At 40.6% G+C, this 19,081-nt stretch overlaps 1 protein-coding gene across 2 annotated transcripts in view; it reads left to right on the forward strand.

The window, feature by feature from the left end:
- The first annotated feature begins 5,622 nt into the window (after window positions 1–5,622).
- The window catches only part of PDLIM3 (PDZ and LIM domain 3), a 30,496-nt gene continuing 17,037 nt past the window's right edge, over window positions 5,623–19,081 (forward strand). For both annotated transcript variants that reach the window (XM_049632593.1, XM_049632594.1), the window contains exons 1-3: window positions 5,623–5,841; window positions 14,175–14,326; window positions 15,913–15,997. In XM_049632593.1, the coding sequence (XP_049488550.1) occupies window positions 5,749–5,841; window positions 14,175–14,326; window positions 15,913–15,997 (330 nt within the window). In that variant the 5' untranslated portion in view covers window positions 5,623–5,748. The remainder of the gene's footprint in view (window positions 5,842–14,174; window positions 14,327–15,912; window positions 15,998–19,081) is intronic.

Here is a 19,081-nt window from a genome sequence, read left to right on the forward strand (position 1 = left end):
GAAAAGATATCTGTACCTCCATGTTCACTGCAGCCTTATTTACCATAGCCATGAGATGGAAACAATCTAAGTGTCCATCAATGGATGAATGAATAAAAGAAATTGTGATGTGTGATGTGTGTGTGTGTGTGTAATATTATTAAGCCATAAAAAATAATGAAACCTTGCCATTTGTGACAAAATGGATGGACCTTAAGAGCATTATGCTATGTGAAATAAGTCAGAGAAACACAAATACCATATGATCTCTCTTATATGTGGAATTGAAAGAGAGAAAGAAAGAAAGAAAGAAAGAAAAGAGAGAAAAGACAAGAAAAAAGAAAAGAGAAGAGAAAAGGAAAGAAAAAGAAAATCCAACTCAATTTGGTGATTGCCAGAGGCAGGGAGTGGGGAGGTAAGGGAGCACAGATGAAATAGCTTTGGGTGTTTTTTTTTTAAGTTAAAAAAAAATTAAATGAAACAAGTGTTAGAGACCCGACATGTGCCTAAACTTCACAGCAATCAGGACAAAATACAAATTAAAGAGATAAAAGGTTAAATGCATTAATCTCTTCACCCTGGGTTCCAAAGGCTGAAGTTGGGAATTTAGGTGAGCAGGGGATACTGTGGAATGTCCTTAATTATTTATCATCAGAGATGTGCTTACTGCACATGACTACCTCTGCGACATGATACACACCATATTTCTATATTATATATAGTCAGTTCTCATTATTCCCATTAGTTATGTTCTATAAAGCTGCCACAAACACCAAATACTGGCAGGAAATACTGAACCATTGTTCCTAGGGGAAATACAAGCTTAGGTTCCTATGAGCTTCTGGTCACAACATTTTCATCAACCAATCAATACATAACCTTGTAAAAACCTAATAATAGCAAATGATGATATGCATTTAACATGTGACAGGAACACTTGTAAGCATTTTATACTTGTTAACTCAGATAAACCTTACAATAACTCTAGGAGGCAAGTACTATGATTGTCATCATTTTAATAAAGATGTTAAATAATCTGCCTAAGATCATGCAGCAAGGATATAATTCAGGCAGTCTGGCTCCAAATTTTAGTTTTACACCCAGTACACTATACAGCAGATATTCTATAGGTATTTCAAATTTAGCATTACCAAAACTGTGCTTTAATCTGCCACAGCCTCATTAAAACAAAAATATCTTGCTGTACTTCCTATATATTTCCTCCTTGTTAATAATTTCAACATTCACATAATATCCAAATGAAGAAGTCTTGGAACCATCCAATCTCCTAACCTCACTGATTCCCCATGTGAGATCTGTCCTCAGATTGTGTCAATTATCCTTCTAAATGATTCCCCTAACTCCCCCATTCGTCTCCACGCCCCACTGCCCAAATCAACATCTTCTTCTGTAAGTTTTAAACTGACTCCCTGTTTCCTATCCCTTACAACTGTGATTCATCCTCCCAATGCCCAAAATAATGCTTGTAAAATGCAAATATGATTATTATACATGTTGCTTAAAACTCTTCAAAGGTTGCCGATAAGATAAAATCAAAATGTTCGTGTAACAGACAACATCCCTTGATATAGTCCCTGACTACTATGTCCCTTGTCTCCTGTTCCTACCCAGTGTGCTAATATCTATCCACACCAAATTACTTGCCCATCTGTTTCTTGCCTCCCTGCCACTGCACATCCTATACATGTTTTTTTTTCTACTTTAAATGTCCTCCTTCCTTTTCCCCTTTCAATTCCCAGTCACCTAGAAAATTCTTATTTACCCTTCAAAATCCAGCCCTAATGTCCCTTCTTCTGGTAACACTCCTTGACACCTTCCCCAAGAAGACTTGATTACCTCATTTTTCATCAGTGTATAGAATGCCGACTCGGCACTCATCACATAACGCGATCACATTTCACATCTCCATCTCCCTTGTTTATTAGTGGCTCCTAGAGGACAAAAAGTGGACCTTGTTTATCATTGTATTCCCAGTGCCTGGCATGTCATAGATGCCCAATGAATGCTTGTTGAATGAACAAATGAGTGACTGAATAAAACCACAATACACAGTGACATTTGACATATAGGAAATAAAGAAGAGGCAAAATGTACAGCATCTATCCTACAAACCATTTACAATAGTAGACAAATGAACAGAAATGAGGAAATTGGGAGGCATAGGGACCAGGAAACCAGCTTAAGGTGAGTAAAGAAAATGATGGATTTGGGTTTGAACAGGTTGGATTGTATATGTACCACTAAGTGGTTAGAAAAACAAGATCAGAAAATAGATGAGAGTTCTAGGTTAAAATTATAGGTTTGAGAATTTAAAAAAAAGAGATGATTTTTTTTACCAACAGAAGAGTTTTCCAGTTATGTAAGAGGAGAATGAACAATTTTACTGACCTTCTCTCTTTCTTTTAAGTTTATTTATTTTGAGAGAGAGAGAGAGAGAGAGAGAGAGCACATGCACAAGTGAGGAAGGGGCAGAGAGAAAGAGGGAGAGAGAGAATCCCAAGAAAGACAATCTGATAGCACAGAGTCTGATGAGGGGCTCGATCTCATGAACTGTGAGATCAGACCTGAGTCGAAATCAAGAGTCGGATGCTTAACCAACTGAACCACTCAGGCGCCCCTTTACTGACCCTTTTCTAAAAAGAAAATGTTAGAAACCCATGGGGGAGGGGAAGGAAAAAAAAAAAAAAAAGAGATTAGAGTGGGAGAGAGCCAAAGCATAAGAGACTGTTAAAAACTGAGAACAAACTGAGGGTTGATGGGGGGTGGGAGGGAGGGGAGGGTGGGTGATGGGTATTGAGGAGGGCACCTTTTGGGATGAGCACTGGGTGTTGTATGGAAACCAATTTGACAATAAATTTCATATATTAAAAAAATAAAAATAAAAATAAATAAATAAATAAATAAAAATAAATAAATAAATAAAAAGAAAAAAATAAAAAGAAAATGTTAAAGGACTCTCTAAACATGGTTTATAACAATAATCACAAAAGTCACATTTAACAGAACCATAAATAGTTTATCATAATTTTTTTTCCAATTGGTCCTTCTGTTTTTATCTCTACTATCATAATCCTTTAAGAAGGGAAATACAAAAAGAAAATTATGAAAGGGTCATCCATAAAGCACTTTTCTTAGAATAGGACCCAACCAAAAGCAGAACCCTCTAGGAGTGATTAGGGTCAGGCCACTGCTTCTTCCTTAGAATTGTCCCTCATAGCTGTTCTCAGCCCTACCCTGACAGTCACCTCTGAACACTTCCTCACTGACCTCAGTGAACAGTAGGATTGAGAAAAACTGCCCATTTCATGTCCCTGCTTTCCATTTTATCGGCCTTAAGAACTAATGAAGCATTATATTGATGTTGTACAGATGTTGCTTATATCTAAATGATGCCAAAATGACATGTAAAAAGGCAGAAAGCAAAAAGCGTATAATCAACTGGTTATATAAGCCAACTCAGCAGGTGAGGTATAAATAATTGGTTATTACAATTACACTATGCCAAATATCTTGTGTGATTTTTTTCTTTCTGAATTCACTGCTGGCTGTGTGGGCGTACCATGCAGACACAATCAGTGACTGACAGAGGAAATGTGATTTGCAACAACATAGCCAGCCCGAACCAGCAAAATCAACAAGAATATATGATGCTTATTTCCTGTCTAACCCAATATAGGTGGGGCCCTGGAAAATGTTTGAGACCAGAAAACACCTATCCCCTGGGACTTTTTTTTTGTAATGTTTATTTATTTTTGAGAGAGACAGAGAGAGACAGAGTGCGAGAGAGGAGACATAGAATCCAGAGCAGGCTCCAGGCTCTGAGCTGTCAGCACAGAGCCCAACGTGGGACCTGAACTCAAAACCGTGAGATCATGACCAGAGCCGAAGTTGATGCTTAACCGACTGAGCCACCCAGGCGCCCCTCCCCTGGGACTTTTATATAATTCACCACAGGGGGCAAAGTAGTGCCAATGCTGGTTTTGTGGTTTACACTATCCCCAGGCTGCTATACTTGGCTTAGAGCTTCCTGAATCTCTTCGTTATCAGTCTTCAAACCACTTCCAAAGAAACTACTCTATTAAAGGTAAGGTACTGCTCTGGTCTCCAGGACTGATTATGGCCCTATCATATTGGGCATGAAGTCCCGGATCCTCACTCTCACGTTTTTAAAGCATTTCATACTTGCCTGCCCTCCTCCCTCTCGCCTGCCTTGTGAATGGGAACGTCCTGGGTTCTAACGCCAGAAACACTCGATTCCACGCTGAGGAAGGAAACTATGCCTGGACCCTCCCCAGACTCTCCCGGCCTTGACATCTACACCAGGCAGACAACGGTGGCAGGCGGACCTGGGTTTGTGATCTTACACAAGTTACTCAACTTCTAAGAAATTTTCTCACCTAAAAGAAAGAAAAGGAATTATAAGAACATTCTAATGGATTCGGCCTGAGGACGAAGTAAGGGCACGTCAGTACAGCAATCGCTACAGCACCTGAACCCTGGTGATATTCCATGAAGGTTTGTCCCCCCTTTTCCTCCATGCAGTTTCATCTGGCTTGGGGATCCTCTTGATCCACGGCACTCCACTCAGCACCCTCACTCTGGCTGCAAAGCCCACACAGGACACTCTCAATTCCTAGGTTTCTATTATACTCACCTCCTACGTGCGTCAAAAAAATAAGTGTAGAGACTTCATTTGAGGGAGTTGACAACTGCTCCAGTCAAAATTAAACTATATTTTCAGTATAGTGATGAATCATCTTCTCGTGTATACTCTTAAATATTTATTTTCGAGAGCGAGTGGGGAAGGGGCAGTCTGCACTATGAGCACAGAGCCCTATGGAGGGATCGGTCCCATGAACCATGAAATCATGACTTGAGCCGAGGTAGGGGGCTTAACCGACTGAGCCACCCAGGTGCTCACGTATGCTTTTAAATGCTCACTGGACTGAGTATGTTTGCATGACATTTTCACTTGTATATTTCTTTGTTTTAAAAAATAGGTTTTGAATATATGTGTATACATGTTAATGTATATCATATATACCCATCAATAAATGTGACTATGTGTACTTAATTACAGAAATGCTTAATAATTATTGATGCTGTGCCAGCCACTAGGCAGAAATAGCCTATTTAATTCTCAAGATAACCTGAGAGAAGTACAATTATGACTCCTATTTTACAGATGAAGAAACTGAGACTTAAGGACGTTAGGTAACTTAACCAAGGTCACACAGCTAATAAGTAAATATTAACGCACTCAAAATTGCTAAACAACTAACTGCATTTATGAAGCTTTTGTTTCATTTTCACTGGAAGCATAGAAGCTGTGCTTTCAGTGCTTTTAACTCCGAATGAAGCGCACTGCTGAGCTCCGCGTCGAAGATAAACAGGAGGACAGGTGTTACTTTAAGAGACCACTGGAGGTTGTAACCCGAAGCCTCCTCCAGCGCCGGCCAGAGTGGTCTGGGAGGCTGCACCCAGCCGGTGCGCGTCGGTAAACTCCCGCGGGTCTGGCGCGTCTCTTTCTTCCAAAGTTGGAGCTCTCCTTGGTGGGAGGGGGTGGGGACGCGGGTAGGCCAGTGACGTCACTCGGGAGCGGGGATAAAGCTCCCCGGCCGCAATCGGGGCGAGGGCACTTTCTGGGGAGCGGAGTGGCTGTCCTGCTCGGGGACACTTGCCGCGGGCAGGGCCACCCCTCGCTGCGCCCCGGTCCCTGGGAGCCAAGGCCACCACGCCAAGAGCACCATGCCGCAGAACGTGGTTCTTCCGGGCCCCGCGCCCTGGGGCTTCAGACTCTCGGGGGGCATAGACTTCAACCAGCCTTTGGTCATCACCAGGGTAGGTGTTTTCGGTTCTTTCGCTGCGAGTCGGGGGCTGGCGTGCGGAGGGTTGCCCAGGAGCGGAGAGTGGCCAGCAAGCCCCGGGTGCGCTGGGTGTGGGTCCTCCGCTTCGGGCTCACAGTTCGAGGGGCGGTAGCAAGTTGGCAAAGCAGCTGGGAGGATGCAGGGCAACTCACGAGAATTTACAAAGTCCGCTCCAATGGTCTCTGCATCCTCTCGGTCCCCAGCAACTTTCCAGGAGAGGTGAACTGACAGCGTGATTCCCCTGGGCTCCGAGAAGGCTAGGCTGCGAGGGGTGGGGGCGTGGGGGCTTCTGCTCTCGAACCCCCGTTTCCTTTCAGTAACAAAAGAAATGAGGTCCCAGGAAGGAGGGAGGGATGACTGACATTGGCGGCGGTTCCTCAGAGCCAAACGCGCACCTGAGCGCTTTTCTCCTACGGATGAAAACTTCGACACAGCGCTGATCGCAGGGCACAACCTGGGTCGGCCAAGTTGGAACCGCTCATATCAGCCCCGACGGGGAAAATATTATGAATGTGTTTTCCTAGGTTTCCAGGCATTTTGAATAAATATTTTCCAAAGCTGGGAATTTGGCTTAGGAATCATCACCTTATAACTCAAACTACAAAGAAAACCCGTCAGATAGTTTAGTTTACCTGATGGAAAGTCACATTCAGCCTAGTAACTCTGAAAATAATACTTTATTATCAGAGTCCAGCTTTCCTTACTTAATATTCCCTGGAGTATTGTCTAATTTGAAAAAAAAAAAAAAAGAAAGAAAGAAAGAAAGAAAGAAAGAAAGAAAAAGGAAATTTCAGGATTTCTGTCCTGTCAGTAAATAAGTGATTTGTCTAGTTGATTTTTTTTCTAACACAAGTGTCTGTCTTAATAGAAAATTATTACTTCAATTATCAATATAAGGTATATTAAACATAATCAAAAAGCATAAACTTTCAGAATATTATGCTTTTCTTATGTTTTCTTCTTTACTGCTTATAGTGTATTTTATAAACGTATACTTTATAATCTGACTTACTCCTATAGAGTTTTAAACAAGGTAATACCTTTTAAATTCTGCTTTACTTATATATCTATGAGTTTGGGGAACCAATGTCTTTTTAAAATATCTCACAACATGTACCATACATATATACATACGCATACCATGGAACATTTCAAGCTTTGTTTTACATTTTTTGAAAACATATAAACACATCTGACATGTGTTTTTGTATGAGACATGAAAACTTAACATACCTCCAAAAAAGTTCCTAAGTAAATTAAGCAGAAAATGGTTCAGTGATCTGGGCCAAGCAATGAATGCCTTTTATGGATTTACCAACCAAAACGGTTTCCATTATCTCTACTAAGAAATATTTTTAAAGTTTCTGAGGCAGTTTTCATTTGCTTAGATGAAAGGAAATAAGCTCTTGAATCTTAACAAAGGATAACTCACAGTAAACACTAAAGAAATAATTTCGTCACCAAAATCTTTTAAGTGATTTATAAAAGAAATATCTTGCTATTACTACGTAACACATCAATATGATTAATCTTATGTTTGAAATTTTGCATTGTTGACATTATAAGTAACGTTTATTTTAAAGCAGTACTTGTATTTTGCCACTGGACTACAGGAGCTATTGGCAAGTGTAGTTGACACGACAATTATTATTTAGGAAGCCAATTCATACTTGAATTTTTGATTCATTACTAATTTGTATCACTCATTTTGACATGGTTCAATGACAATGCGTGCCCACAAATGATTATTTCATTTGACTCTGCCTTTTCTCTTCAATTAATTTAATTCAAGAATAGCAGGTAAAATTCAGCTATTTTGTATTCCAAGTGCTCCCCAAACCATGCGCATGACAGCTTCGTATTGAGTAAATGAAAATATATTCACTTGAACTTTTTTGCCATCGTGAACACCTAACTGAGAATATTTCCATTAAAATCATAAGAACAGCAAAAATCACTTGTAGCAACACTAAAAGATATTACACAAAACGAATGATCAGTGTTGTAATTAAACAGTAAAATTCGGGGCGCCTGGGTGGCTCAGTCGGTTGAGCATCCGACTTCGGCCCAGGTCATGAACTCACATCCCCTCGCCAGGCTCTGTGCTGACAGCTCAGAGCCTGGAGCCCGGTTTGGATCCTGTGTCTCCTTCTCTCTCTGTTGCTCCCCTCCCCCTCAAAAATAAATAAAGATCTCAAAAAAAAAAAAAAAAAAAAAACCACAGTAAAATTCTATTGCTTGTATCATTTTTGTATTGCATGGACCGGTATTGGTATGATTGTATGTGTGTTAGTGCACTCCTTTGCTTCCTGGGCATGCTCCTTAGCCCTTTATATGCACTAACTCACTTAAATCTCGTAGTAATCCTGTAAGAGAAGTAGTAGTGATACCTTTTTGCACATGAGAGAATGCAGCTTCAAGAACTTCATTAACCTGCTGACGATCACAAGTGGACGGAACTTGACACTCGCCCTGCCTGCCTCCAAAGCCTGCATTCTGAAGTCCACACATTTAAGAAGAATCTTGCTTGTTGTGCAGATCTTTGCCACCAGGTGTTTTGCGCCATCCGCTTCACCGCCCGGTCCTACTGGTTCCCAATCTTTAACATCTACCATGTCCCTCTTTTTCCACCACTGTCCCTCTTCAAGCTTCCGTGACCTCACACCGAGCTCTTTGTCTCCCCTCCCAGACTCACTCTGTATCTTCCTACCAGCTGCCTTGGGGAGGGCTTCTCTCTTCCCCCTTCTTAAAAATCCTTCAATGGCGACACCAGTTTAGAGAGAATAAAATGTGTGGTCTTTGCTCACATTCCCGGCCTCCGCCCTCTTCCCAACTCAAGTTTCCAACTTCGTTTCCTCCCTCCCTCTTCCTTCTCTCTCCCTTTCCTCCTCGCCCTGCATAGGTTGACCGGCCTTTGTGTCACTGCCCTGGACGACTTAGATTTCTCTACCACATCTACACCCGTCATTTTTCTCCAGATTTCTCCTCCTCACTCTACCCCACTGTCCTCTGTGCCTATGGAAACCCAATCAAATACCACTCCCATAGTATTCTTGTAATAACAAGCATTTCATCCATTTGCTTACCATAGCTTTTGCCCTACAACCTCTCCTTTATACCATGCTTTGTGCCACAGATGTTTCAGTACGTCGGTATCCCACAAGTTGCATGCTCCCCGAAGGCAGGAACTTCTAAAGTTTAGGGGCCACTCAGTGCTGAGCACGGAATATAGACATGATATGAATGATTGTTTAAATTGTTCACTTTTGATGTAACTATTATTATCACAATAGGTGCAGATTGTATGCTCAAAATATTCTACAATAAAGATAAGTGAGAATTGTTTTATTGTTAATTGTTCTGTGTGAGATAACTTCCTGAGTATGCAAAGAATTGAGAAACCAATGCCTAAACTTAATACCACCAAAATTCCTATAAATGAGACACGTGCCTCAAGTCAAATCGGCTTTTGTCTTCAGCAAGCTATGGCCTTCCCTCCTTGCTCCACACTCTGCAAATGCAAATGCTCCTAGACGGTGGGCCTCTACTCCACTAGAGTTGGGGCAGGGGGTTGCCAGTGTGACTCTCTCTAGCAATTGATATTACAATTCACAGAATTAGGTAGGGCAAAGGGTCCCCACTCCAGAAACCATTGGCAATCCACTTAATCAGCCGGGTTGATTTGTATCATAAAAGACATCAGAAGTAAGGTAAACCAAACTCCAGGCATCCTTGACAAAAAATTAGCAGTGGGTTGTGATACGCACAATCTGTAGGAAAATAGTTTCTAGGCAATAGGTGTGCTATGCCAGGTGCAATATGAATTTCCGTTGTGTATGTGGAAGGGTTGTTACTGCAAACACCATACATTACTGGCCTCTGCATTTCGCAGAATAAATCTGAGGCTCACATCTCTAAGTGAGCAGCTTTTCTTTTTCTGGCAAGAAGATTCTAAGGAGTCTCTTTCTTTTTTTAAATGTTTGGACCACCCAGAAGGTGGATCTGCTATCACGGCCAAGTTACAGATGGTTTGTTTGCACAAATGGTCCAGTTTGGAATAAAGTACAAGTTTCTTTTGTGTATGAGATGTAAAATTATTGTATACATCTGATGCTGGTATGTACTTTCCCACTCAATGCCTCTCCCTCCCCCTCCTCCTCCCTCCTTCCTATTCAGAGCACAGTCCGGCCAAGATCACGGCTAACTGAGAACACTATATGGACTTGGGTACCAATATAGAAAATGTTACTGTATTCTTAAGTTTTGCAGGCTTGAACATAGAAAAGTATGTTACTCCAATATAAACTATATTTGAAATTTGAGTTTTTAGAAAGAAATGCTTACAGTTGAATGCAATCCTTTACCAGGATTCAAGTGCAGTAGGAAGGTCAATGGGAAAACCTGTTGAATTTTATTCTACCAAAGACATGTCTGCATGGAAGTGCTGGTTCATATGTTCATAACATTCATTATTAATTATCTATTAATTGCAGAAATATCTGTTAATTGCACAAATATCCCACAAATATCTATTGATTGCAGAATGTACTGTATGTGGAAGGCACTGTGGGGGATACAGTTATAATGTAATGGGTTTCTACACCCCTGAGATGCTCGAATAGGAGAAGGGACATAATACATACATAACACAGCCTGTCCAGGATTCTATGACACAGCCTGTCCAGGATTCCATGCGAAAAGTATGGCCAAGGGTAGGAGGAGTCAGGGCAAAGACTGCCTGCAGGAGGGGCCTTGTAGGATGGTGAAAGAACTTGAGCTACAGAGTTAGACCTACAAGGAATTACAGATTTTCACAGGATGTGTGACCCTAAGCAAGCTTCTTCTACTCTGAGAGCATCAGTTTTCTCATCTTAAAAGAGTGTCTTGAGAATTCAGTGAGATAGTAGTTCTCAGTATTACAATACCAATAATAGTTCTCAACCCCAGCTGCACAGTAGATTCACCCAGATAACTTGTGAAAATACTCATGCCCAGGCGCTATGTATAGAGCTTCTGATATGATTGGTCTGAGGTATGGCCCTAGAAATGTAGATTACAGCCAGGCACCAGAGGGCTTTAGATGCCAGGTAGATCATTGGAGTTTATTTGCAGGCAACAGAGAACAACTGAACAACGGGCTCTCTCACTATTTTGACTCATACCCCACAGCACAGCCCTTTAGTATATACTTGCCTTGTTCATAACTATTTTAATCATTTTTATCCTTAACATAAACGTGTCACCACGGCCATATCTTGTGCTTCCCTCCTGTCTCCTGCAGTAAGTAGAATATTATAGATGCTTTATCTGTGATTTAAATTAGTTTTTTTTCCAAATGGACCCAAACAATACATTGATATGAATAATGGAAATCACCCGAGGCATTTGTTGAAACACAAATTCCCTCGTTCCTCTCCTAGAGTGTATGATTTGTGATTCCAGGCATTTAGGGTATGATGGGAGTCTTTATGACAAGCAAGAACCCCAGGTTCTAACATGTTTTAACTCAAAGAAAAGACTTCTGGTCTTAGGAGTTTAAAAATAGATAGTACTGATTTTGACAAACTATAGCTAGAGAAAATTAAAAGTTTAATATTATTTTTATCCCTGCAAGTCACACTAGGGATGGAAACTTTTATTCTTCTAACAGTTCTGTGTCTGGGAGAATTTCCAAATGGAAAACAGCTATGAAATGTCTCCCAAAGGCTGAGATCTAATAATCCCCATTGTCTTCACCAAGCTTCTATTAACTGTTCCTATCAAAAAATGATGACAATCACTATAGTGACATGATCACAGAATTGAAGTGAGTACAACAAATATTTTAGTGATGAGACTGAAGATCTCAAAGTATGAGAATTTATTACCTCAGCAATTTTATTCATTTAGATGAAACTTGGATATCCCTTAGAGCAACAATGTTAGATAGAATTGATAGCTAGATTAAGTAAATAGAGAAAGAAAATGAATGAATGACTATCCTCAAGTAAAATATTAAAAACAACCTAGTTTATTCCTGGAGCAGTTAGAGGTTTAAGTCAAGTCCTATGCATTCTTCTGCTCTAAACAGTGGAAATTTGCAGATGTAACAATGATGGGTTGACATTAATAGCTATAATCTTTGGTTCTGTAGGGAGTAGGTCTTTTTGTTCCATGAGCTTATTTAAATATCCACTTCATTCATTTTTAATTATCCATTAATTCTAAACACTGGAATATACACTGCAATGTATTAGAAATATACATGCTACTATAGATATTCTCAAGAACTTCCAGTCTGGTTGCCAAGACAATACACAAGTAAATAAACAAACATTAAAATACAAATTGTCTTCAGGAAGGAAGTGAATAAAATGTAATGGTGGAGAATGATGGGGGAGGGTCTGGAGAAGCTACTTCAGATGTTTGGGGAAGTCTCTTTGAGAATGTGATATTTAAGTCTAGACCTAAAGGATGAGGAGAAGCAACTGGGTGAAGAGTGGGGGAAACACTTTGGGCAAAAAGAACAGTGCATGTGAAGCCCTGAAGAGGGTTGCCCTATTTGAGGAACTAAAAGGAAACTGCAATAGCTACAGCACAGTGGGTGATGGGAGCAGGAATGGTGTAAGATGATGTTAGAGAAGTAGGTAGGATAAAACCAGGGAAGGACTATTAGGTGGTTGTAAATAATTGGGATTTACCCAGAAAGGGAGTAGGTATAGCAGTCAAACACTGAATACTCAACATGGTAATAATTTCTAATTTGCTATCTTTTAAACATTTAATAACCATACATTTCCCATTAAGTATTCCTTTCATCCCCCCCCCCAGCCCACCCTCCCAAAAAAGAAATCCATGTGGGTTTCTTGTAGATAGCATAAAACTGGATTTTTTTTTTTTTTACCTAGTTTGACAATCTCTGTTAAAACATCAGAATATGGTTAGACCATTTACATTTAATGTAATTACTGATAAGGTTCAATTAAAATTTAGCATCTTGTTAGTTGTTTTTATTTGTTCAATCTGTTTTTCATTCATGGAGAAGAGATTGTTTATGGATGCAAACTTCCCTGTGTCTGCCATCCCCAAGGGTTCTCGAATCTCAATGCTAACTTTAGTAATTTGTTCATAATTTTGGCTGAATTCTTCTTTATGGCTAAAATGGTGGTCCCATGTTCCTCTATGCTCTGATACAGTGATACGAGTTGCTTACTTTCTGTGGAGGCACCTGTCTTTCCTTGGATCCCAGGCCAGTTGGTTGCCCTGCAGCTTTAGCTCTCTGAATAGTTCATTAAAGGTTATAATTTTGTATATTATATGGCTTCTTCTTATCAATGCAGGAGTCATTCTCTTTCTAGCTTTCTACAGCCTATATCCCCCTTCATGTGAATTTCAAAGATCATTACTTATAGGGATGCTACAGTAGTTTCAATTCAAATATAAAAGCTCCCTAATTTGGGGGAGTTGTATTCCCAAATAGAGAGTTATGGGTGAAATAATACCTAAAGAATGAACTGTTTTGTTTAAAGCAAAGAAAATATGATTCAAGCAGGGATTTAAGGAAGATGTTTTAAAAGAGAATAAGAGAGGTCATTATAGATGACATGTCATTAGTAAAAAACAAAAATATTTAGCATGGTGGAAAAATAGAGCTAACACAATTGACCAATTAAGAGTTATTTTAAGTTAGATTTAAAATTCCCTGCCCAACTTGTACCCCAATGTTTATAGCAGCACTCTCAACAACAGCCAAATTGTGGAAAGAGCCTAAATGTCCATCAACTGATGAACGGATAAAGAAATTGTGGTTTATATACACAATGGAGTACTACGTGGCAATGAGAAAGAATGAAATATGGCCCTTTGTAGCAACGTGGATGGAACTGGAGAGTGTGATGCTAAGTGAAATAAGTCATACAGAGAAAGACAGATACCATATGGTTTCACTCTTATGTGGATCCCGAGAAACTTAACAGAAACCCATGCGGGAGGGGAAGGAAAAAAAAAAAAAAAAGAGGTTAGAGTGGGAGAGAGCCAAAGCATAAGAGACTCTTAAAAACTGAGAACAAACGGAGGGTTGATGGGGGGTGGGAGGGAGGGGAGGGTAGGTGATGGGTATTGAAGAGGGCATCTTTTGGGATGAGCACTGGGTGTTGTATGGAAACCAATTTGACAATAAATTTCATATATTAAAAAATAAAAAAAAAATAAAATTCCCTGCCCAGTGAAACATTTAAAATGTTACCAAGCTGAAAATATAAATGTCAGTTACAAAACTCAAGATAGTGCAGAATGTTGTTTTTTAAATGATGCCATGATTTCTTCCAGATTACTCCAGGAAGCAAGGCGGCAGCTGCCCACCTGTGTCCAGGAGATGTCATCCTGGCTATTGATGGCTTTGGTACAGAGTCCATGACTCACGAGGATGCACAGGACAGGATTAAAGCAGCAGGCCACCAGCTGTGCCTCAAAATTGACAGGTGCTCTTTAATTAATGGTGTTAAAATGTGATCTGTTTTGCAGGAGAACCTGAACTAGAACTAGAAATGATTTCATCCTCCCAGTGCAAAGGAGTGTCACAGGGCCTAGAATTTTGACTGGCTTTTTTAAAACATATCAGCCACTTTGGTCTGTTCTTCACTGATGTCAGTCTAGTAGTTGCTAACAAACTATTTCTGAAAAGAATTCTTTGGAATGTCACAATAATGAAAGAGGCTAAGAGAATTCTTTTTCCTGTTAATAGCACCATTAAAGGTACTGGCCACAGAAACAATGTACAGGACAGCTACTTGTACTGTTGTTCTAAATGCAGTAGAGAATGGGATGGAATTTAAAGATTCTCCAAAAGAATCTCTTGACTTACCAAAATGTGATCATGTTGAAAACCAGTTGCTAATACCCTGTATGCCATTGGCTGTTTTGTACAGAATTCAGCCCAGAAGAATCTGACCAGGTATAAGAGTGCCTGTGGAGTGAGAGTGTTAGAGAATGAGACATTTCTAACAACAACAACAAAAAAAAAAAATTAGGAAATTGAACCTGATCTCTTGCCATAGCCCATTGTGAAAATAATGTTTTCACATTAAATAGTGGTTGTTAGTGTGTGTTTATCCTGCTGTTATTGTATTCCCAACTTTCCCTGCTGTGGTTCAGAAGGCGCAATCAATCAGCCAATTGCCATTTCCGGGGTGAGATTGACTCTTTTCCTATTTACCCACGACCTGTGTTCCTGCCAAGCACACAGTCCCTTAGGAGCACATGGTCCCAAACAGATACATGAGAAGGACATGAGATTGGACAAAGCTCATTTCCTTGATGCCAACAGTAAATCCCCCTGGCAAACCACTCCGTGTCTCCTGCAGTGGCCTGGGTAGGAAGGAGGGAAGGAGGGAAACCTAGAGCATTTGCCCTGTGGTCATCGGCCTCCAGGATCTTCCTCTCCTGTACTGTTGCCTGCAGGTACTGGCAACCTACTTTCTCCAGAAACCGTACAATGTCTTTTCCTTCGTTCAGGCTCTTATAACAAAAATACCACAGACTGGTTGGCTTAAACAACAAAAATTTATTTCTCACAGTTCTAGAGGCTAGAAGTCTGAGACCAGGGTGCCAGCACGGTCAGGTTCCTGATTATATCCTCACATGGCCTTTCTTGGTGCATGCACACAGAGACAAGAGACCTCAGATCTCTTCCTCTTTATGTAAGGACATTGATCCTATCATGAAAGCTCTACCCTCATGACCTACTCTAATCCTAATTACCTCCCAGAGACCTCACCTACAAATACCATCACACTGGGGCCTGGGGCTTCAACATGGGGACTTGTGGGGGGACCCAAACTTCAGTCTATAGTAGTCCTCCATGCAATTTTTATCCACTCAAGTTTCCCCAAAAGTATGCAAAACACTAATTAGATGGGAGAATACAGAATAATGACCAGGGAACATTGCTTTTGCTTAAACTATCAAGGTTTGATAGTATCTCGATAAATATTATGGGAGATGAAAGTATACTATAACTGAAAGTACCATTAGAATTTGGAGCTTACAAAATTTCTTTTATTTACAGGGCAGAAACTCGCTTATGGTCTCCACAGGTATCTGAAGATGGGAAGGCTCATCCTTTCAAAATCAACTTGGAATCAGAACCACAGGTATGAATTTTAGAGTAAATGATATTCACATTCTATTTCCTTTTAAATGATGTGGACACCTTCCAAGAGGAAGAAGTGGCAAATACAAAAAACTTAGAATGAGCCACCTGATGGAGCCATTGTCTGTCTTTACTCTGTGAGATTAATTTGTATTATCCATGTGCTTTTTCCATCAGGAAAAAAAAGAAGTATGCCCAGACAAGCACCTTGTTAAAAGATAGATATGTTCTCTGGAAAAATTTGGCTGTATCTATGTACAGTCCACTTATTTTTTCATTCTTTTTGATGGACTTCTGCCATATGACCATGACATAATCCAAGAAGTTTAAAATATTAAAACAAAGCTAAACAAAATTAGGGTCTAGCATTTGAAACAGGTGTCTCTAATTTAATAATTATTGTGAACTTCAATTCTTCCAGGTCTTCACCCAGATTTTATTTTACATTCTTCTTTAATTCTCAGTTCTGGAGTTCTATAATTAAGTTTACTCGACAAAAAAGGGTTTGCATTATGTAATCATGGTGATATTCTGCCCATGCAGGAGAATTACAAAAGACAGAGGATTTTCCCTTGAGGCAATTCTAATGAGCTAAATTAATCTAATAATCTGATGCCTATCTGACCATGTCTATTTTCAAAAGCTCCAAAAACACTGAAATTAAACTAACCCTCAATCGTGCTGTATGCAAAATGTAATTAAGGAAAGGATTTTAGAACCTCTCCTTAGCCAGAGGTTTCCCAAGTTTAGAGAGACAGCTACATAAACTGGGTATCCTTTTTAAAAAAATTTTTTTAATGTTTATTCATTTTTGAGAGACAGAGAGAGACAGAGCGTGAGCAGGGGAGGGGCAGAGAGAGAGGGAGACAGACACAGAATCCGAAGCAGGCTCCAGGATCCGAGCTATCAGCACAGAGCCCGACGCTGGGCTCGAACCCACGGATCGTGAGATCATGACCTGAGCGAAGTAGGACACCCAACCGACTGAGCCATCCGGGCACCCCTGGGTATCCCTTTTTAAACAAGTATTCCTACTAAACTGATTAAATATTCCCAAACTGTAGTCTTCCTATATAACTGCTGCAAATGCATTGAAAACATATTTGTAATTTATGCTTTAGCAACATCTGCCTTTTCAGGATCAACTCCTGCATTTGTCCCTTCCAGTTTTCCACTTTCTTCATAAGCCTCCATTTTCTCCTCAGTAAAAACACGTTCAGAGTAACGTGTACCTGTGTCTCATCGGGCTTCTCAAAGACCTAAATAAAACACTATAGAAAAAGAACTTGGCACATCGAATTGTTTATAGAGATTTCAATTTAGTGGGAGCTCTTGGTGGGACTGGTATGGTACCCGCCTCCCACCAGGCTGTGATCAGAAGGCCTCTGGCCTCTCCTGACAGTGAGGCGGGAGCTGCCCACGCGATAGGACCTCCTGGACACCAGGACTGCCTTCCACATCACCATTACAAGGGTCATTACAAACTGCTTTGGATCAAAACTTTATTTTCAGTTCAAATACAATCCCCCCAGAAGAAGAAACATCCTGAGAAGTTTAACCTTTAGAGAGCATGAGTTTATTAGATCCTCGCCCTAGACCTTTGACTGGAAGAAAGGAAGAGCCTGAGCCTAAAAATCATTAAGAGCAAAGGAGGAGAAAACAGGCCCCAAAGGCAGGGAGCGTGATCTGGGCTATCCATGAAGGTGAGGACTGCTGTGTCTGTTCTCTTTACTCTGAGCCTCCCGGGCAGAGCACACAGCAAGCGCTCAATAAATACCTGACAAATGAATGAAAGGAAATGGATAAACTGCCTCTTCTACCATCGCCCAGGACCAAACCTGGGAACCAATTCTCAGAATGGTGCTTGGCTGCCCCCAGCCCCGGCAGCTGCAGGGTAAAAGTGGTCATGCAAGTTGAATGCGATTTAGGTCAGGCGAGAGCTCAGCTCTTCAGAGAAGGGATCTGAATGCTGGTGGTGGCTTAGCCCCTGGCCTCCGAGGTGGATTGGTGAAGAACAATACCTGTGATCAACATTACCTTAGATAGAAGACAAGACTGCAGGAGGAAAAAACAAAGTTCCCAGGCAGAGCCGTCACTTGTAGATAGTCCTTTGCAGGAATCCCTGAGCTTCGTCCCACCTCCAGTTCATCCCTTAGAGGCAACGCATGAGAAAAAGAGATCATGTGGTGCTTTAAAAAACAACAGAAAGAAAGGAAAGTTTAAGGCTCACACATATGCATTTATTGACCACCCAATCTCTTATTGTCACCAGGACGAAATGGATAAAATTCTGAATTTCCTTTTCCATATATAGTACACATCCAAAATTGTACTGCACCCTTCTGCAAACTAATTTTCCATTCCAGACTTCTCCTAATGTTTAAAATCTGATCTCACCAATATGAGCCGCTAAGATATGGGGTCAGGGGCACCTGTTGGCTCCCTCGGTGGAGCTTCCGACTTCAGCTCAGGTCATAATCTCACGGTTTGTGAGTTGGAGCCCTACGTCGGGCTCTCTGCTTTCAGGGCAGAGCCTGCTTCAGATCCTCTCTCTCTCTCTCTCTCTCTCTCTGTGCCCCTTTTCCACTTGTACCCTCTCTTTCAAAAATACATAAACATTTTTAAAAATTAATAAAAAAAAAAAAAAAAGATACGACCAAAGTACCAAATCCCCAGTGATCCCTCACCATGTTGCAGTACCTGCTCTGGCATGTGGGTGCCTCAGCAAGTATTTAGCAAGCACAGGCTGAGCTCAGACCAAAATGGGAGCCTGTGTTTTGCTAACATCTGATCCAGAAGTGGAGTTTAAGGGAAATTGTCTGAGTTTTCGTTCTAGAAGAAGCCCCTTTTATAAATCTACAAGTTTGAATTTATGACCATAATTATTACAAAAACTGGACTTTTTAAAATAACCCTAAGTTTAAATACTCTGGCCTCTCCTCAATCATATATTAGTCCATGTGTCCTACATCTTGGGGTTAAGCAATATGGATATTTAGGATAGCGCAAATGGGGGAAACATAGAGAATGAGATAGGTTTAAAAAAAAAAAGAACGAGGGGCGCCTGGGTGGCGCAGTCGGTTAA

The sequence above is a fragment of the Panthera uncia genome, chromosome B1 (assembly GCF_023721935.1).
Source record: "Panthera uncia isolate 11264 chromosome B1, Puncia_PCG_1.0, whole genome shotgun sequence".
Classification (NCBI taxonomy): domain Eukaryota; kingdom Metazoa; phylum Chordata; class Mammalia; order Carnivora; family Felidae; genus Panthera; species Panthera uncia.